At 38.0% G+C, this 19,004-nt stretch overlaps 1 protein-coding gene across 8 annotated transcripts in view; it reads right to left on the bottom strand.

The window, feature by feature from the left end:
• The window catches only part of Asb3 (ankyrin repeat and SOCS box-containing 3), a 128,622-nt gene that overhangs the window by 39,417 nt on the left and 70,201 nt on the right, over positions 1 to 19,004 (bottom strand). For all 8 annotated transcript variants that reach the window (XM_039092258.2, NM_001108864.1, XM_063273444.1 and 5 more), the window contains exon 2: positions 15,875 to 16,083. In XM_039092258.2, the coding sequence (XP_038948186.1) occupies positions 15,875 to 16,070 (196 nt within the window). In that variant the 5' untranslated portion in view covers positions 16,071 to 16,083. The remainder of the gene's footprint in view (positions 1 to 15,874; positions 16,084 to 19,004) is intronic.

The following is a 19,004-nucleotide window of genomic DNA, read 5'->3' as shown; positions in this document are numbered from 1 at the left end:
TAATGGAGATTCTTCAATGCTCATCCTTCTTTTCCCCCCAAAGTCAAATGGGATGCTGCCAGGAGCTGACATGTTTCAATGTCAAAAAGGACTTAAGTAAAAAAACCTTTAAATGTCATATTCTGGGTCTCTGAGGTTTCTGAAGACCATCTATCTATTCATAGCATATCTGAACAAGCAAATGTTGCTTGTTTCTAGATATTTATTATCTGTTCAAACATGTGACTAGTATCTGATATGACTAGTATCTGGCTAGATTAATATCTGACATGACCACGAGTTTGACTATTAATTAATATTTCTTAACCATCCTAAAAAGTTTACAGTAGTAGCTGTTAAAAGGATTAGGGCTAAACTTTATGTTTTTAAATGAGTGCACAGGTACAATAGCTTTAAGTGTTGAAACATACATAAGTTATGATGAACCACAATCAACATTAATTTTATATCAAAATACAAAGATTTATACCAATGAAAACCATAAGCCTGTATCAATATACAATAATCCATATCAATGCAAACAAAAAATATATAATTATTGAAGAGTAGAGTCAATAATCTATCCTTTTATGCTATTATTCCTATGATATCTCTATACCCCCATTTTCTTCTCAATCCTCTTCCTTTTACCTAAGAAAAAAGGGTAGAGAAATGGAAAGAAAAGAGAGAAACCCCTGGTCTAAGCTACCTATTGTTTTCTCCGTTCCCAAGACCATAACTATTTTGTAACCATCCCCTTAAGTGACAATATAGCCATAACTCATAAAATGACTAAAACTATCCACCCCAACCTAAGGGACTTGGATGATGGTCTTTTTGAAATTGCTTCCTGATGATTTGGGGCATAAGATTTCTTTTGGGAGCCCAAGAAAAATTAGAAAAAATGGTTAAGTCTTAAGAAAGCCAGCTGCGACATTTCTTATCTAGTCTCCAGGTGCTGTGAAAGTTTAGATATTTGTAAAGTCAGGCTGGACAAAGAAGGATGCTGGAACAAAAATGTCAGAGTCTCAGCATTCGCCAGGATCTTCCAACCTATTGGCATTTGGTCCTTTTCATCTGAAAATATATAAACTATTAAATGTAACTTGCATTTTTGTGATAACAATGTAGGGAATATGAAATGAATATAGATCAGATAACGATCAAATGTTTGTTCTTTGTTTGAGCAGGTGAAAGACATCTATCTTTCTTGGGCTAGTTTGGATTGTAACCAAAACTGCGATATAACTTTTTATCTATGCCATATGAAAGGATGGCATGATGAGTCTTGAGGACTATGTAGCCAACAAAATCCATTGGCTATGTACAGCTGAAGCTCTTGCTGGAGACATATACACATCCCAGTCAGTTTCAGAGTAGTTTAATGGAGGGTCTTAGGTATTACACATTACCCTACCCGTTTGGGCCTTTTTATTTTTCTTTTCCTCCTGTCTGTAGCTATGATCTTCCAGAGGTCTCCCTCTATCAAATCTGATCCTTAATATTTTGGATTAGATCCCCCAAAGCCTTTTCTACTTTTCTGTTAACACAAATATAAAGCCCTTCTCCCAACATAATATACATTTTGTCCAGCAGTTTGAAGTATAAGTATAAACAGATCCAACCTGGCAGCCCCTTTTTGTGCAGGTCTGCTCAATTTTGACTTTTTTCGAAGAGTATATATAAAGTCACTATTATCATTGAACATATAATCATTTTTATGTTGACAAATGTTACATTGTGGTCTTTCCTCACCACTGGGGTGCCAACATGCCACTCAGGCAAGGCAAAACAGTCTATGATAGGGGTTTCAACATGTATTTCTCCAGGTGAGAAACCACAGGGGCTGGGATGGATGCTGTGGTTCTCAAACTCCTGGGCACCCAGACGCCACTGGGAACCTCATGAAATTGAGAACAGTGGTTGCCATCCTCTAGTGTACGCCACTGGGGACCTCGAGGAGTTGGGAATGGGAGTCTCCAGGGCAGGGCAGAATCCAATTTAGCTCCAAGTGAGTACCAAGAGACTTAGGCATGGCTCCTGCACTGAGGAGGGCCTCCCCTGTGGTGGTCCTTGATGAAGGAGACAGTCCTTGCTTGTCCCAACAGTTCTATTCATGGTAGATGAAGATGCATATGTCTTATTCAGGGTGGACCAGGGATTAAATACCTTTTGTAGGAAGGGATGCCCTGGAAGGAAAGCTTATTGATTAAACACTTGGGGCCTATCTAGATACCTCATTAGCCCCACATCTTAAGGAAACTGGTTGGTGGTTCAGAGCAGCATGACACCCTATTTCATGTTAACTCTCATGAGCTGGACTGTAGGAGGCATGCAGCTTGCACGTTCATGTCGCAGCCCCTCATGAAGAGATAAGGCATCAAGGAGGTGAAGAAACATCCATAATAACAATAACTGCCCCAGCATGGGACAAGAAGTTACTTAGAACCAAGTTAAAATTTCATATTTTGAAACACTTTCCCCCCAAGCCTTGCAAGGTTCCAGATAGTGTCAGAATGCATGCTAATTAGGCAATGAGTGGTTGTCAACCCTCAGCTCTAGGAGGCATGTAGAGAGCTCCACAGCCTCTGAGGCCCCTGCCAGTCCTGTGTTTGTTTGGCTCAGAGGCTGAGTGTCCCAGCTCTGGGTGAAAACGTAGCAAGGAAGGCCTGGATTACAGTCAGCCAGGGGTACAGCTGTACCTTAATTTGACCTATGACCTCCTTGGAACCACAAGTTATTTCTTGCCCTACTTTGGGCACCAATTTGTTGCAGTTGCTGTTGTTGTTCTTATCACTATTATTATTATTATTATTATTATTATTATTATTATTATTATTGTTGTTGTTGTTGTTTATTATTATGGTTTGCTTCACCTCCTTGATGCCTATCTATTTATTAGGGGTTTCTAGCCAACTTAGACCATATCATTCCCAAATAAAAGACACAAAAACCTTTAGATTTATAATAAGCTTAAAAATATTAGAACTAGGACCTTGAGAGCTTGTTTGGAGGTTCTAGCAGGGGAGCGCAGCTACTCATATACCCTTGACCGAAGACCGGTCCTCCTCTACTCAGGGAAGGTCATCCTCTTCGACCGAGCATGCAGCTTCGGGAGGGACACACATGGAGCAGTGAGGGAGGAAGGGGACACCCGCCTAGTAAGCCAGATCAGCTGAATCAACCCTGGAGATCAATGGGGTGACAGATGTCACAGCCAAACTCCGGTGGCAGCAGATGCTGGCGAGGATGTGGAGAAAGAGGAACACGCCTCCATTGTTGGTAGGATTGCAAACTGGTACAACCACTCTGAAAATCAGTCTGGAGGTTCCTCAGAAAATTGGACATTCCACTACCTGAGGACACAGCTATACCTCTCTCAGGCAAATACCCAAAAGATGCATAAAATACAAAAATAAAATACAACAAAGACACATACTCACTATAGCCAGAAGCTGGAAAGAATCCAGATGCCCTTCAACAGAGGAATGGATACAGAAAATGTGGTACATCCACACAATGGAGTAGTAAATCAGCTATCAAAAACAATGACTTCATGAAGTTCACAGGCAAATGGAATGAACTAGAAAATATCATCCTGAGTGAGGTTACTCAATCACAGAAAAACACACTTGGTATGCACTCATTGATAAGTGGATATTAGCCAAAAGCTCGAATTATCCAAGACATAATCCACAGACCACAGGAAGCTCAAAAAGAAGGATGACCAAAATGCGGATGCTCCCACTCCTTCTTAAAAGGGGACAAAATATCCATAGGAGGGGATATGGAGACAAAGTTTAGAGCAGCGACTCAAGGAATGGCCATTCAGAGCCTGACCCACATGTGGCCCATACACACACACACACACACACACACACACACACACACACACACACACACAGAGCCACCAAAACTAGATAAGATTGATGAAGCTAAAAAATGCCTGCTGAAAGGGACCGGATATAGATCTCTCCTGAGAGACACATCCAGAGCATGTCCAATACAGAGGTCAGTGCTAGCAGCAAACCACAGAACTGAGAATAGGACCCTCTTTGGGGGAATTAGAGGAAGGATTGAAAGAAGGAGCTTGCAACCCGATAAAAACAACAATGCCAACCAACCAGAGCTTCCAGGGACTAAACCACTATCAAAAGATTATACATGGACTGACCCAGGGTTCTAACTGCATGTGTAGCAGAGAATAGCCTTGTTGGGGTACCAGGGGAAGGGGAAGCCCTTGGTCCTTGGGAATACCTGTATGGGGGAGGGGGAGGGGAGGGAATGGTGGCTTATGGACAGGAAACGGTTAGGAAGGGGAATAAAGAAAAAAATATTAGAACTAGGAAAGTATCAACTCTCTATACTATTTTGTCTATTTTTTGGTGGTAAGCCCTGAGACAAGTACTTTACCAACTGTCTTCCCAGTCCTTATATAGTCCCTTTCTAATTTAAGACCATCATTTAGTAGTTAAAGAAGATTGTACTTATAAAAGAAAGAAAAACATTTCAAAGAAACAGTTATTAAACAGTTTCATACAATTGACAAAAAACTTAGGAGTTAATTTAAGTTGAAAATTCTGATTAAAAACTAAAGGTTCTAGTTAACATGAAAATTATGTAAATTATATATATATATATTAAAATGCTCAGCAATAATAGTAAGAGGTTTCTTCTTATCTCTGCTTTTATATATAAAAAATTGTAAGCCCCAAAAATTCAAAGATAAATGGTGAAGGCACTTCGACAAGTAAGAATAAACAAAACAATGATATTTTTCTTGAATAATACAATTGAAATTAACTCTCCTGACAAAACTAGTCATCTATTTTAAGTAATTCTTATAATTGTAACTCACTGATGAAGAGGCAGTCTAAGCCTAAACATTCAAAACACAGTTTGTAAGTATTCACAAATACAGCCTCACATTTCATAAGATACTCACCAAAGTGCTTTATCACAGAAAATGTTGCAGAAGTGATCAGAATTGGATGCTTAATCAGATCAGTTTACTGAGAGTATTTCAGGTATAACTTATAGTTTTAGATATAAAGACATGAGAAACTAGAAACACTGTATACAATTGGTAACAGTTTAAAATTTCAACATTAAACAAATAATTCTTCCCCAAATAATTAGAAAATGCAATATAATTTCAACAAAAATTGTTGCTAGAACTACTTGTTAGTTTTAAACTTGATAAAGTGACTCTGGTTGCTGATAACAGGTAAGAAAGGTAAAAATAGCAAACAAATTTAGAAGACAAAAAATAAAAGAGGACCAATATGGAGAGGAGCATAAGGTCTTTGTGCAATAAAAACCATTCTTTAAAAGTTGGAAAAGCAAAATAACGTGGTAATGCTACAAGCACAAAGAAGAAAGCACCTCCCAAAGAAAGTGCCAGGACTCAGACATGGCATCTGACAACAGGACACCTAGGCCAAGGTAGCAGACCATGAGAAGAAAGGAATTTTGGGGGAAGGAGTAAGAATGTGCTACACCACTGAAGGAAAGGAAGATTAATTCTTAATCCATTCATTTAATTTTTTACATTATACCACGTATTTAGTTGTCTGCACACATGCGTGCATGTGTACATTCATGTGCCATAGCACTCATGTGAAGAACAACCTGTGGGAGTCAAGGGTCAAACAGGTCATCAATCTTGACAGCAAAACCATATCAATGGCCTCTTTCTTGTTTTTTAAATCAACTATGTAGGAGGAAGGAGGAATCAAAAAAAAAAAGAGTATAGACTGTGACAAAAAGAATCTAATTGTATTTAAAACATATCATAAACTCTATAAGAAGGAGGGGACATAATTTTGGAAATAATGTTATGATTATAAATAATACATAACTATATGAACACTGTCTAGGAGCTGATAATGGGTTGGTTTTTATTTACAAGATATTGATGAACAATTCTAAAACTATATTTATGCACAGACTACATCAAACCATGCACTGTAGATTTGCTGGAAATGGAGATTTCATTTAAACCATGGAAAAGCCAGAATGAAGAATGAATCTAGAATGTAATTCTAGTTTACAATCTTGTAGGCAAAAAATTTTTCTCAGCTTACTTTAATAAGTGTTCAACCTCTCCTCTAGCCCATCACCCACTAAAGGTATTAGAAAAGTTATGGACATGGGAGAAGTAGACCTGTTTAACAATATTTCTTAGGGGGAGATTTTAATCTTCTTTGTCAGGCTATCAGCAGTTCAATCCAGCAGCAGACACCACACTTGAATCAACAGCTGCAGTCCACTTCACTTGGCAGACACTGCACACAAACCAACAGCTATAGTCTAGTCCAATCAATGGACACGATCCATGAATCAGCAAGGGCAGTTCAATACAAAAGAAACTGCAAGGCTCCCCAACCAGCAAGAAGCCACAGGAACCTCACAAGAATTTCTTTGGCAAGTTCCTCTCTATGAAGTCACCATAAGCAGAGCTCAGCAATGCAATGAAAGCTGAACCAATACATGTGTGTCTACAGTGAAGACTAGTGAGGTGGAACAAGGCAAACCAATGCTCTACCTCCCACTGTCTGTGGGGTCATATTTATTTTCCTTCTAATCATTATGTACCCTTTCACATCTGCTTAAGCATAGCATCCTTTCACCTGTGTGCCGCAAACTGACTTTGCAAAAAAACCAAAGTTTCCATTTCGCAGTCCAAACATTGACACAAAACCATTTAAAAGTACTAACTTAATATGCAGAAATAACTATAATTATGCACATATGAGTTATAATCAATAATTTCATTTTCTAATTCCAGAAAGGGCTTAACGGCAATCATATACCAGTGGTATTCAGTCCCCAGATCTTGGTTTAGAATATCATTCTTCAATAAAAGAAACCAGGTCTCATAAAAATGGCTGATTCCAGCATTGGGCCTAATATATAAAATGAACGTGAAGCATATTTATAGGGCCATAAAGTAAAAAAGTACTCGGAAAAGAAGAAATCAAGTATTTTGAAGGGACATTGAAGTCTATATAGCCAAGAATATTTAAGACAATAATGATAAAATTGTATAAAGCTATAAGCCAAAGTACAAAACCAATATCCCTGAGTCCATAGGTATACATGCATGCATACACACATGCATACACACATGCATACACACACACACACACGCACGCACGCACGCACGCACGCACACACACACACACACATACACACACACGCACGCACACACACGGATGAGTGAATGAATGATGAGAAGAGATAAATCACCCAAATAACAAAAACAACAAAAATCCCAGGGGTGGATAATTAAGTTGTTACAGCATTGGCCTAGCATGCACAAGGTCCATGTTTCAATCCCCACCACTAGAGAGGGAAATAATAATCTATGTAGAGATTCATCCCATAAAACTAGAGATTAATTACCAACCCTTAAGTACAAACCACTGGTACAATTTAAACACACACACAGTCTACTAAAGGAAACAAAACTTCTGACATTGGGTTAGGGGTACAGTTTAATAAAAAAAGCACCATCTGATTAGCATGTGGCCCTGGGATTTGGTCCCTAGAGTAAAACAAAAAACAAAAACAGAAATAAAACAAAACAAAACAAAAAAACCCTCTGGTGTACAAATCTATGCATCTATGATGTAAAGAAAAAGAAAAATAGGAGTATGTATATGGATGCAGGTCAGAGGACAATTTGAAGGAATCAGTGTTCTCCTTCCATTATGTGGGTACCAGAGAACAAAATCAGAATAAAAGACTTGGTGGCAAGTGCCTAATCCACTGAGCTATCTAATCACCTCTTCCCCTTTATTTCTTATAATTCTCAAAGGGAGAAACTCAAACAACTGAAAAACACAAAGCAATGTTGTTGTAAATATATATTAATAAAAAAGTGTGGTTGTCTTTTACCTCGCTAGGTCCTGCACCGCAGTGCCCAAGATATCTGCTAGATATCTGGGCGGAAACACATCCCAGCCGCACTTTCCTACACTCAAACCCCCACATAAAAGAATACACAACACAATAATCTTAGATCCAATTGATATGATATAACTGCCCACTTAAACATACAAAGCCCGGTACCATCCATCCCTTAGGAACATTGATAACAACCTGTAAATACACAGAGCAGAATCTTTTTTTTTTCTTCATACTGATGCTTTAATTTATAGTCTTGCACTATAGATACTGTGCCATTGAGATACATGTCCAGTCCTTTGCTACTCAGACTGGCCTTGAACTTCTTTTTTTTTTTTTTCTATGAGGTTTTTTTTTTACACAGAGCAGAATCTTAACATCACCTGCCATGGCTTCTCCCCTCTCTCTATTCCTGTCTCTCCTTCTCTTCCAGTCTCCTCCTCTTCCTTCAAACTTCTCTCCTGCCCATCCTTCCTTCTCCTCCAATGACAGGCCTCCTTCTGTCCTGTACCTGCCCCTCACCTGTACTTTACAAATTCAATGGGGAGAAGGTTCTGGTGAAGTCACCTGATTCCTGAGTATGTAAAAGGGCAGCTGTCCTTGGGGCAGTGGAATTAGCATCAAAATACAGATAACTCCAGGGCAAACCACAACACAAAGTTCATCAGGGAAATGTAAATAAAAACTACTTTGAGATTTCGTGTTACACCCATCAGTATGAGTAAGATAATAAAACAAGTGACACCTCATGCTGGGGACAATGTGGAGTAAAGGGATCTATCATGGATTTCTGGTGAGAGTGCAAACTTGTACAGCCACTATGAAAAACAGTGCAGTGGTGTTGTTGTAAAGTTATATTAATTGGCCTTCTTTTTACCCATTAGGTCCAGCACTGCAGTGCCCCATGATATCTCGTAGATATCTTGCCAGAATCACACATCCCAACTCTCTGGCAGCCCAGTGTCTGTGCCGCCACACATTCTCCCAAACTCAATTCTCCACAAGAAAGAACCACAACACAATAACCTCTGATCCAATTGATAAGACATAATTGTCCTAAAACATACAAACCCTACACTTCCATCCTGTAAAACCACAGGTGGATCTTAACATCAGCCTCCATGTTCTCTCTGCAGCTTCTCTTCTGTCTCCTCCAGCTCCTCCACTTCCCTCAAACTTTTCTCCCGCCATCCTTCCTTCTTGTCCTATGACAGGCCTCCTTCTATCTTGTACCTGCCTTCACCTGTGCAATGCAATCATCCCACACACTGGTTCCTCACTAAGATGGGGATCAATCAAGACTCAGCAATACTGCTCTTAGCCATACACCCAAAGGACACTTCATCCTACCACAAAAATACTTGCTCAACCATGTTCTATTCATAATAGCCAGAAATTAGAAACAACCTAGATATTCCCCCACAGAAGAATGAATGAAATATGGTGCATTTACACAATGGAGTATTAGTCAGTCATTTTTTAAAAAAATGAAATCATGAAATTTGCAGGTAAATAATAGAGCTAGAAAAATACTTTTGAGTGAGGCATCGCAGACCTAGAAAGAGAAATGTGGTATGCATTTGCTTAAACATGGATATTAGCTGTAAATCAACACTGTGCAAGCTAAAATCCAAGAACCACAAAGGTCACATATAGGGACTAGTGGGAACAGATCAGGAAAAGTAAATAGAATATATAGCTATGGATGGATGGGGGGAGGGTTTGGAATGAGAAGATAAAATTTGGAGGAGCTGTTTTCCAAAGGGAGAAAAGTTGTCTGCAAATAGAGCTTTGTTCCAAAATCCCAAAGGTCTCTTCTGTGATTCACCTACAGAGGCCTGCCAGGGGCTCCAAACAGCACCTCTATCTGCCACCGACACCTCAAGTACCATCCGGTCTGCTGGATCACATGGTCCGAGAGGTAGAGCAGCCTGCACAGCAGTCTGAACCTGATGAAGAGCCTTCTCCTGTTCCAGGCCCCACACAAAGCTTTCCAAGTCACTTGATAAATGGGCCTGAGTAACACACCCAAGTGGGGAATGTGCTGTTGCCAGAATCCAAATAGATCCACTAAACGTTGTGTTTCTTTCTTGGTGTTGGGAGGGACCAGGTGCGATAACTTATATTTCATCTTAGAAGGAATATCTCTGCATACCCCACACTACTGGACTCCTAAGAATTTCACTGATGTAGATGGTCCTTGAATTTTGGTTGGGTTTATTTCCCATCCTCTGATACACACATATGTTACCAATGAGTCCAAAGTGGTTGCTACTTCCTACTCACTTGGTACAAACAAGATCCCTTCTAAGTTATGACATAGGTCAGGAGAGTTAATATATCCTTGAGGCAAAACTGTAAAAGTATACTGCTGCTGGCCCTGCCAACTGAAAGCAAATTGCTTCTGGTGGCCCTTATGGACAGGTACTGGAAAGAAGGCATTTGCTAGATCAATAGCTGTATACCAGGTACTGGGAGATGTGTTAATTTGCTCAAGTAACAAAACTACATCTGGTACAGCAGCTGCAATAGGAGTTATTACCTGATTTAGTTTTCTATAGTCAACTGTCATTCTTCATGATCCATCTGACTTCTGGACTGGCCAGGTAGCAGAGTTAATGGGAGATGTGGTGGGAACCACCACCCTGTGACTTTCAAGTTCTTGATGGTGGCAGTACTTCTTGCAATTCCTCCAGGAATACAATATTGTTTTTGATTCACTATTTCCTTTGGCAAAGGCAACTCTAAAGGTTTCCATTTAGCCTTTCCAAATATAATAGCCCTCACTCCACAGGTCAGGGTATCAATGTGAGAATTCTGGCAACTTCTTAGTATATCTATCCCAATTATACATTCTGGAACTGGGGAAATGACCACAGGATGTGTTTGGGGACCTACTGAACCTACTGTGAGTCAGACATCAGGCAAAACTCCATTAATCACCTGCCTTCCATAAGCCCCTACTTTAACTGGAAGGCCACAATATTTCTTGGTATCTCCTGAGATCAGTGTTAATTCAGAACCAATATCCAACAGACTTCAGAAAGTCTTATTATTTCCTTTCCCCCCGTGTACAGTTACCCTTGTAAAAGGCCATAGGTTTCTCTGGGAAAAAACTGGAGAAAGGCTAACAGCAAAACTTTTAGATGTCTTATCAAGATCCTTCCTTAGGGAACCTGGCCACCTCTTCATTAAAGGGGTTCTGGATCTACAAACTGGCTCAAATCTGGAAATTGATTCACTGGCCAAGACTGCCTTTTGCCACTATCCAAAGTAGCCTATCTTTCATTTATTTGAGAATTTTTCTGCTTATACGGATCAAACAGATAGGCAATAGGCTTCCTATCTATTTTATGCCTGGAAAAAGACTTGGAAGGTATCTTGAGACTGCATGTAAAAGTAAAGGTGAATCAAAGTACTATTATAGACATTATTATGTTTAAGGTGTGTCTTCATTGGTACACTTACACAGGTTGTGATATTCACCTGGTCAGCTTCCAGGACAAACATCATTGAGGCCCTGGCATCCTCACTTCCAACAGTATTTAACTATTTAATGAATATTTCACAAAACACAAACCCTGTGAGTGGTCTTTATGTTCAATATGCTGTATGCATGCAAAATCTTACTCATATAAAACTAAGCTGGCTCTCACTGCCGTCATGAACAAAGTGTCTCTGCTCGAGTGGATACAGTTTCTATGAACTCTGTGCAAATCACTAATGCTGCAGAAACTTAAAGGAAATATCATCTGAATGTGAACATTTGAAGTTCACTCTGTGCATTTGCCAGAGCAGAAAGAGTAACCAGCATGCCTTTAGAAAGATATGGGCTCTGTAGACTTGGAATGGAGACTAACAAAGTCACTAGCTCCTGTGCTAGGACCTTCAAACTTGATCTTCAATCAAACTTTGGATGAAAAAGATGAAGAACCTGACAGTGATTTCATAACACTGACCACAAAGTTACAGAGGAAAGTATGAAGAACCAACATTTCAGAATTTCATACAAGAATTAATGGCATAAAACTAAAAGAGAAACAACTGGATAGCTTCCATTTCCTTTGGGAAATCTCATTTGTTCTAGAAATATGAAACTCTGTATCTCTATAGAAAGAAACTCTTCAATGTGATTCAAGTTTTCTTCTGCAGAGTAGCTTCTCTTGTGAGAGGAATCAAAAATGAAGTCAGAGTTAGAAGACGTGGAGCTGGTAATCAAATTCCAAGGCTCTGCTTTGTGTGTGTTCAAGAAAGGATGATCAGTGCTCTGGAAGCTGATTACTCTTCAGCCTAAAATTTTAAGTTGTGTCACTTGAGCTTACTTCCTGTGAATAGAACAGAACTTATCCTAATAATGAGTTTGGATCTCTATTAAGCTGGATCCACAGACCCAGCTCCCCTAGCATTGTGTACTTCACTTTGCACCTTACATTACTGTCTATCCTTATAGCAGAAGTAAAGGGGGAAACAAGTTTGCACCAAGTGACTCAGTGGAGTGCCCTTGGCAACCAGTTAGTGTCATCGTGGGATGTTCTCTGTACTAACTTACTAGAACACTGAAAAGAATTCTGTTTAGACAGTGACTTGGATAAAAGTTCTAATAAAAAACAAAACAAAACCCCAAAACACTGGTTCAAAAAGGTAACATTAAGAGTTAGAAGATTTGGAATTAGAAGAGTTAGGCTACAATCCTGGCTTTGCCAGTTATAATTTGGATTACACTTTAGGCAGGCTACTTAAATTCTCTATGACTCAGATTCAATAACTATGAAACAAGGATAGATGACCTAATTTTTAGTGAGTCTCAATGGAATTATGAGTACAATTTGAATTTTATGAAACAATAAACACAGGTAGATATGCAATCACTTTGCTATTTATGTACTAAAAAGTTGCTATAAATATAGTAAAAGCATCAAAATATCATTCTAAGGTTTTCAGTGAGCTGGCTCAGTGGTCAAAAGCACTAGAAACATAAGCCTTGCAACCTGAGTTCTATACTTGGCATCCACATAAAGGTGGAAAGAGAGAACCAACTACACAAAGTTGTCTACTGCCACGCATGCACCATTGTACGCTCACCCTCTCAAACATACATCATGCACACACATGCCAACACATGAACATACAAACAGATTCAACGATAACTTAAAAAAGAGTTCAGCCAGGTAAAAGGCTGTACACTTGCAATTCTAGTACTAGATAGGCTAAAACAAAATGAATCTGAGTTCAAGGTTAGCCTATCTGAACCCAATATAAATTGGTTTGATGTTTCAATGATTAATTTGCTTCCTCACATCACTGTGTAAATTTTACCAAAGGAAACTTTTAGTTTTGTAATGAACTCAACTATTACTCTGACTTTCTTCCTTTCCTGATGAGAATGCTACTTGAAAATGTCTCAGCTCTCTATGCCTTAGCTTCTGCTCATTTTTCTATTGAAGGCAGAGTAGTTTCTGTGCCTCATACTTACTAAACTTTGAACAAAGGAAGCATGAAAGACTCCCTAATGGCAAACACTGTGATTACATACATCTTCCATAAACCTTGTGAGTTCTTGGTTATACCTGAGAGCTGGGACCATGTGAGCTGGAATTGGGTCAGCCATCTATGTAGCAGTGACAAGAGTAAGCCAAACATCTGTTGACACAGGTATAGTTTCACTTATGAATAATGACTTGACTTATTATTATCACTTACTACAGTGATAGGTAGCAAACTATTCTGAGTTTTACTGACAACTAAGAGGAAAAACAAAACTACATAGTTCTTGGTAGAAGACTGATTAAATTGAGCTAAGTTTGGTAAGGCCAAATCCCAAAAGAGTGGTTCATAAAAGTCAGAAAAGCCTGTGTCAAACAGATTACATTATCAAGCTTTATCAATGCAAAATACAGCCCTTGTGTCAATGGGAATAAGAGATATTTTGAGCCAAATATCAATGACCATGGTCTGGAGACATGGATTCAGGTTACCTTGTTCAAGTATGAAAACAGGCACATGAACTTTTATATTCATAGACCAAAAGCATATCATACACGAACATATTTTCCAAATACATTGGTGAAAATATCAGATATTTGGATTACAGAAAGACAGAAAATGCTTACTACCGGTTTTAGATGTTAACTGATGACATTCTTATCTTTGGGTTTCTGCAAGCTAACAGCCTATTACATTAGTAGCCTCCAAAACTTTTACCCAGTAGCTAAAAGGATGATAGCCCAGATACAGATGTGGGGGGTTGATAAATGGATATTATTTTTAAAAACTAAAGATAGTCCTAGATAATTTTGTCTATCTGTAACATTCCAGCATGCCAAAATCACAATGTTTAATTAGTCCATCAACTTCATAGAACCTATAATCTTAACATGAAACCACATCTGCAAAGAAACATGTTACTGAGTGCAACTTAAATCCATAACCCTGGGCCTCAATCACCCATCTTCATTTTACAATAGGCTATCTTGGCACTGGGACAAAGCTCAGTTAGTAAAAGTGTTTGCTACACCAGCATGAAGACCAAGTTTGGAATGCCAGCACTGATGTTTCCTTGTCCACCACAGAATGAACTCTAAAACTTACTGGCCAAATAGCCTAGCCTAATCAATAAGCTCTAAGTTCATTGAGAGATTCTGCCTCAAAAATTAATGTGCAGAGTCTAAATAGATAGCTCAGGGGCTAAGAGCACACACCTCTTATAAGAGACCTGAGTTTAGTTCCTAGTATCCACATCAGGCAACAGATTACTACCTGTAACTCCTTCAGAGTAAAAACTGCTGCCAAGTATAGTTCAAGCTGACTATAGCACTGTTCAAGCTTTGAGCATTCAGTATGTAAAGTTAGGAAAACATGTACAATACCACATGGGCTTTATTTCCTCAAAAGTGAAATAATCCTGCTTAATGTTTTTTCTGTATTTATTATCTGTCTTTCCTCACAACATAACAAGCACTATAGAGAGAGGTACTCTGGTCCATGCTGTACTGCAAATATAAAGTCCAATTAATTAAAAAAATTCTCAAAAATAAGGATAATGAGAAGTGTGTTGTGTTGTTTTTTTAAAGATTAGGGGCTGGATAGATGGCTCAGTGGATAAGAGAACTTGTTGCCCTTTAAGAGAGCCCAGGTTTAGTTCCCACTATCAAGACAATGGCTTATAACCCTCTGTGTCTCTAATTCCATGGGATACAACTTTCTCTTCTGACCACTGAGAGCGCCAGGCATGCACATGGGTATGCAAGCAAAGCACTGACATATATATAAATACAAATTTTAGTTTTCAAAAAGATTAATGCAAATAAAAATTAATGCCTGTTGTTTATTTCCTTTTCCAGGCCAAAAGAGGGAGAGGGAGAGAGAATCTATAGCCTGAGTAATTTCCAAATACAGTTAAAACGGCAGGCTACTCTTACATATCACCTAGCATAATTAATAAAAATAAACAAAGACACTAGGTACAGTGGTGGATGCCTTTAATCCTAGCACTCAGGTGAAGCAGGCAAGCAAATCTCTGAGTTCCAGACTACCCAGAGCTACAGAGCTACAGTAAGACTCTGTCTCTAAATAAATAAATAAATAAATAAATAAATAAATAAATAAGCAAGCCAGTGAAATAGCTTAGTGGGTAAGGATGCTTGCTGCCAAGACTGATAAACTAAATTTAATCCCCAGAACCTACATGATGAAAGGGGAGAACTGACTCCCTCCCTCTGAACTCCATAGGCATAGGATAGTATATGCATTCCTCACGCACACAAATTAAAAAGTATGTAATAAATAAATATAGAATAAGTAAAGTATAAACACTTCCAGTATAAAGGGCAATATTGATAGATGTCTAGATGGAATACCATCTTAGCATCCTTAATAGGAGAGGTACTTATTTTAGGACTACAGAAAACAAATCACTTATTACCATTCTCCCATTTTCCTATTTTAGTTTATATATACAGCCTCCCATAGCTTGCATTTACTTTACCTGTATGAATTAACATCTGCAAACATTCTACAGCATTGTGATAAGCTGCTTCATGAATTGGCATCCATCCCCTGTTATCAGCAACATCCACACTTCGACCTTTTTTGAGCAGTTTCCTTAAAATTTTAACATTGCCTTCTCTGGCAGCAAGTCCAACTGTAGAACATGTGTCTGAATAAGCCTCTGTAAAATCCATCTTTTTGATCAGTCTATAAAACAAGACAGGAAGACAGTGCTGTAGTCAGTAAAATAACACTGAACTAGATATTAGACCACCACAGTAGACCTGTCTTGTATTTCTCACATGAGAAAATTAGAGAAACTCTTATACCACACGGATATAATCCAACCCGTACATCTCTCACATCAGTTCCTAGCAATATTATTTAAAATATCAAGGGAGTTTTTACTGTTCTAGCTTTCTCCCTCTGAAAATGTCTATCAGATCTTTCCAGCAGGCTACCTAATCACAGCACACTAAAGCACAGAGTCTACTGCTAAGAGCAGACCACCACTTGTAATCCCATCTTACTACTCTTTGTAGGATACAGTTAAACCTCAAAATGTCTTTTAAAATAAAAAGGAAGGAGGGAATGGTGTTAGAGGAAAACAAGGATAAGTAGAGATATTTTCCTACTCTTGTTGCTCCTTTCCAGAAGGGGATAAAACACTCAGGAGCTCCATCTTTGAAAATGTCCAAGTGAATGAAACCAGCAAAACCAACAGATAGCAGCCTTCATACACAAACATTACCACCTCACCTCCCTTCACAGCTCATTTCATGTTCTCCAGCAAGCAAAGCCCAACACAGAGCTCAGTATAAGACTTGCAAACATATGTTGTCACATATGTTGATCTGAGATTCAGGAGTCTTGGGGAATCCTGATGTCCCAAGGAGTAACCTTCTCAGTCCCATTCTCATCCCACTTTTTAGTTTTCTAATGGCCCTTGGGGAAGGAGAGTTGTCAGAAAATGCAAGCATATCTAGTCCAATACTGATAAAAAAAAAACCACAAACTTTCTAGAACCATATTCTAAGCAATTTATCAAAAAAGAAAAAGTTTAAGGAAAGACATTAAAAACAAGCATAAAATAGATTTAATTATAAATTTAAACTTTCATAAATTTAAACTTATTCATGGTCACCTTTAAAATAAAACTTAAAACTGTAACTGCAGAAGTTCATTCTATAACAAGCAAATTTCTTTTTTTTTTTTTTTTTTTGGTTCTTTTTTTTCGGAGCTGGGGACCAAACCCAGGGCCTTGCGCTTCCTAGGTAAGCGCTCTACCACTGAGCTAAGTCCCCAGCCCCAACAAGCAAATTTCTAATGTCAGCTATGAATAAGTTAATCTCATCAGGTCAAATGCTCCATTAGAATAAGTAAGAATATTTCTTACTAAACAAACATAATTTTCAATTAGCAGTTAATTTTTAAACACCAGTTAAGTGATCAGCAATGAGGACTATAGAGTCACACAGATACTATGTCAAGTTGTTTGCAGCCTCATAGGAAGGATAAATATGTGATCCAACCCAGAAAATATACATTATAATAGGAAGTAAAACAGAATAAAAACCATATAAATTAAAATCTACTTCTACTTGATGAGGGATGTGATTTGTCCCATACATAAGAGAACATTTCAAAATTACATAATAGGCAGACCTTGGATAGAAGGAAAATTATAAACAAAAAGGAGGTGAGTAAGCAAAGGGAAAGGCACAATGAGTAAGCAAAACAGCTCACTTTGGAAGAAGGATTAGATAAACAAACAGCAGTAGAAAAATAAGACTACAGAGGTAGCTTATGGCTAAACTGGAGGATATTGAAATGCTAACCTATGCTGAACCTTGCTAACTTTTTGCCAAAATAATTATATGCATAAAAGAAAACAAATAACATACTGATAATGCATTAAGTGTGCTTGTTTAATAAAGGAAAATATATTTCTATTCTGAAAACACACACAAGGATACAACTATGAAAATATTTAAAGAACACCATTTAGGTAAAAATATGTAGATATGATTCCCTTTCCAATATACTGGCTTCTCTCTTCGTTACAAATAATGTTAGTGGATTCAGAACAATATATAATAACCTGAAAAAAAAAGAGGACTTAGTAATATCTCTGAGCTTTGTAAAAGAAAAACAAGTCCAGATAAAATATGCTGTAAGAACAGCAGCCTTCCTTTCAATCTCTAACACCAACTAGTCAACATAAGCTGTGTGTAAGATATCACCTTTTACAACGCCTACCTATTCTCTAGTGACTCCAGAGCAATTTTAAGATAATTAAGGAAATTTGGATATGATAGACATTTTATAATTTAAGTTTTAATAATTTTCTTATATTTCAAAAGATATGTATAAGAGTATTTAGTAGTAAAAAGTTATAACACATCCAACTTAATCCAAATGCATTAACTGTTGGTAAATAAATATTCAAGACAAGTTTACCTGAGAAAGTACATGAATAGTAGTTACACTTTTATAAGCTTTTCTGTGTATCTGAATTTTTCCAAATGAGGAAGATATTTAAGAAAAATGACAACAAAGAGGTTAGGAAAAATAATTATGCCAGGCATTGTGAAACCACAACTTAGAAAAACTATGGAAAGGAGTGCTTATTCTTAAGCTGAGCTTTTCTTTGTAGCAGCTTTTGTTGACTGCTTTTCAAGAAATACTCTCTGAACTTATGTGTATTAGCATTCTCCTCTACAATGCTAAAGATCAAAAACAGAAATCCTCACAAATGGACCCAACATTTCTAGTCTTATACCTCCAGAAAGAACCAGGGTGGCTGAAGTGAGAAATAGCACTAATTCAACGGATGCTACAATTTCTTAGAATGTTTGACCTCTCAGAGAGATGCATGAAACAAGTTTCTCTCCAGAAAAATGCACATCCAAGCCAAAATTTCTAGTTTCAGTAGTTACCTCTACAGCTCCTTCGAAAGCCTGTATATAAATAAGTTCAGTGTTAGGAACCTTCCCCTAGAGTATGTATTTTAAAAATCCCAACAACTTACGCAGATTGTTTTGCTTCCTTACTATTTATATCACTATAGCAACATTTAGGACATTAGCTTGCTTTTCAGTGCGGTGCCAATCAAAGACAAAGAACAA

This window comes from Rattus norvegicus, chromosome 14 (assembly GCF_036323735.1).
Source record: "Rattus norvegicus strain BN/NHsdMcwi chromosome 14, GRCr8, whole genome shotgun sequence".
NCBI classification, from domain to species: Eukaryota; Metazoa; Chordata; class Mammalia; order Rodentia; family Muridae; genus Rattus; species Rattus norvegicus.
Note: the sequence above shows the minus strand (reverse complement) of the source record. Positions and strands in the feature narration are given on the sequence as shown.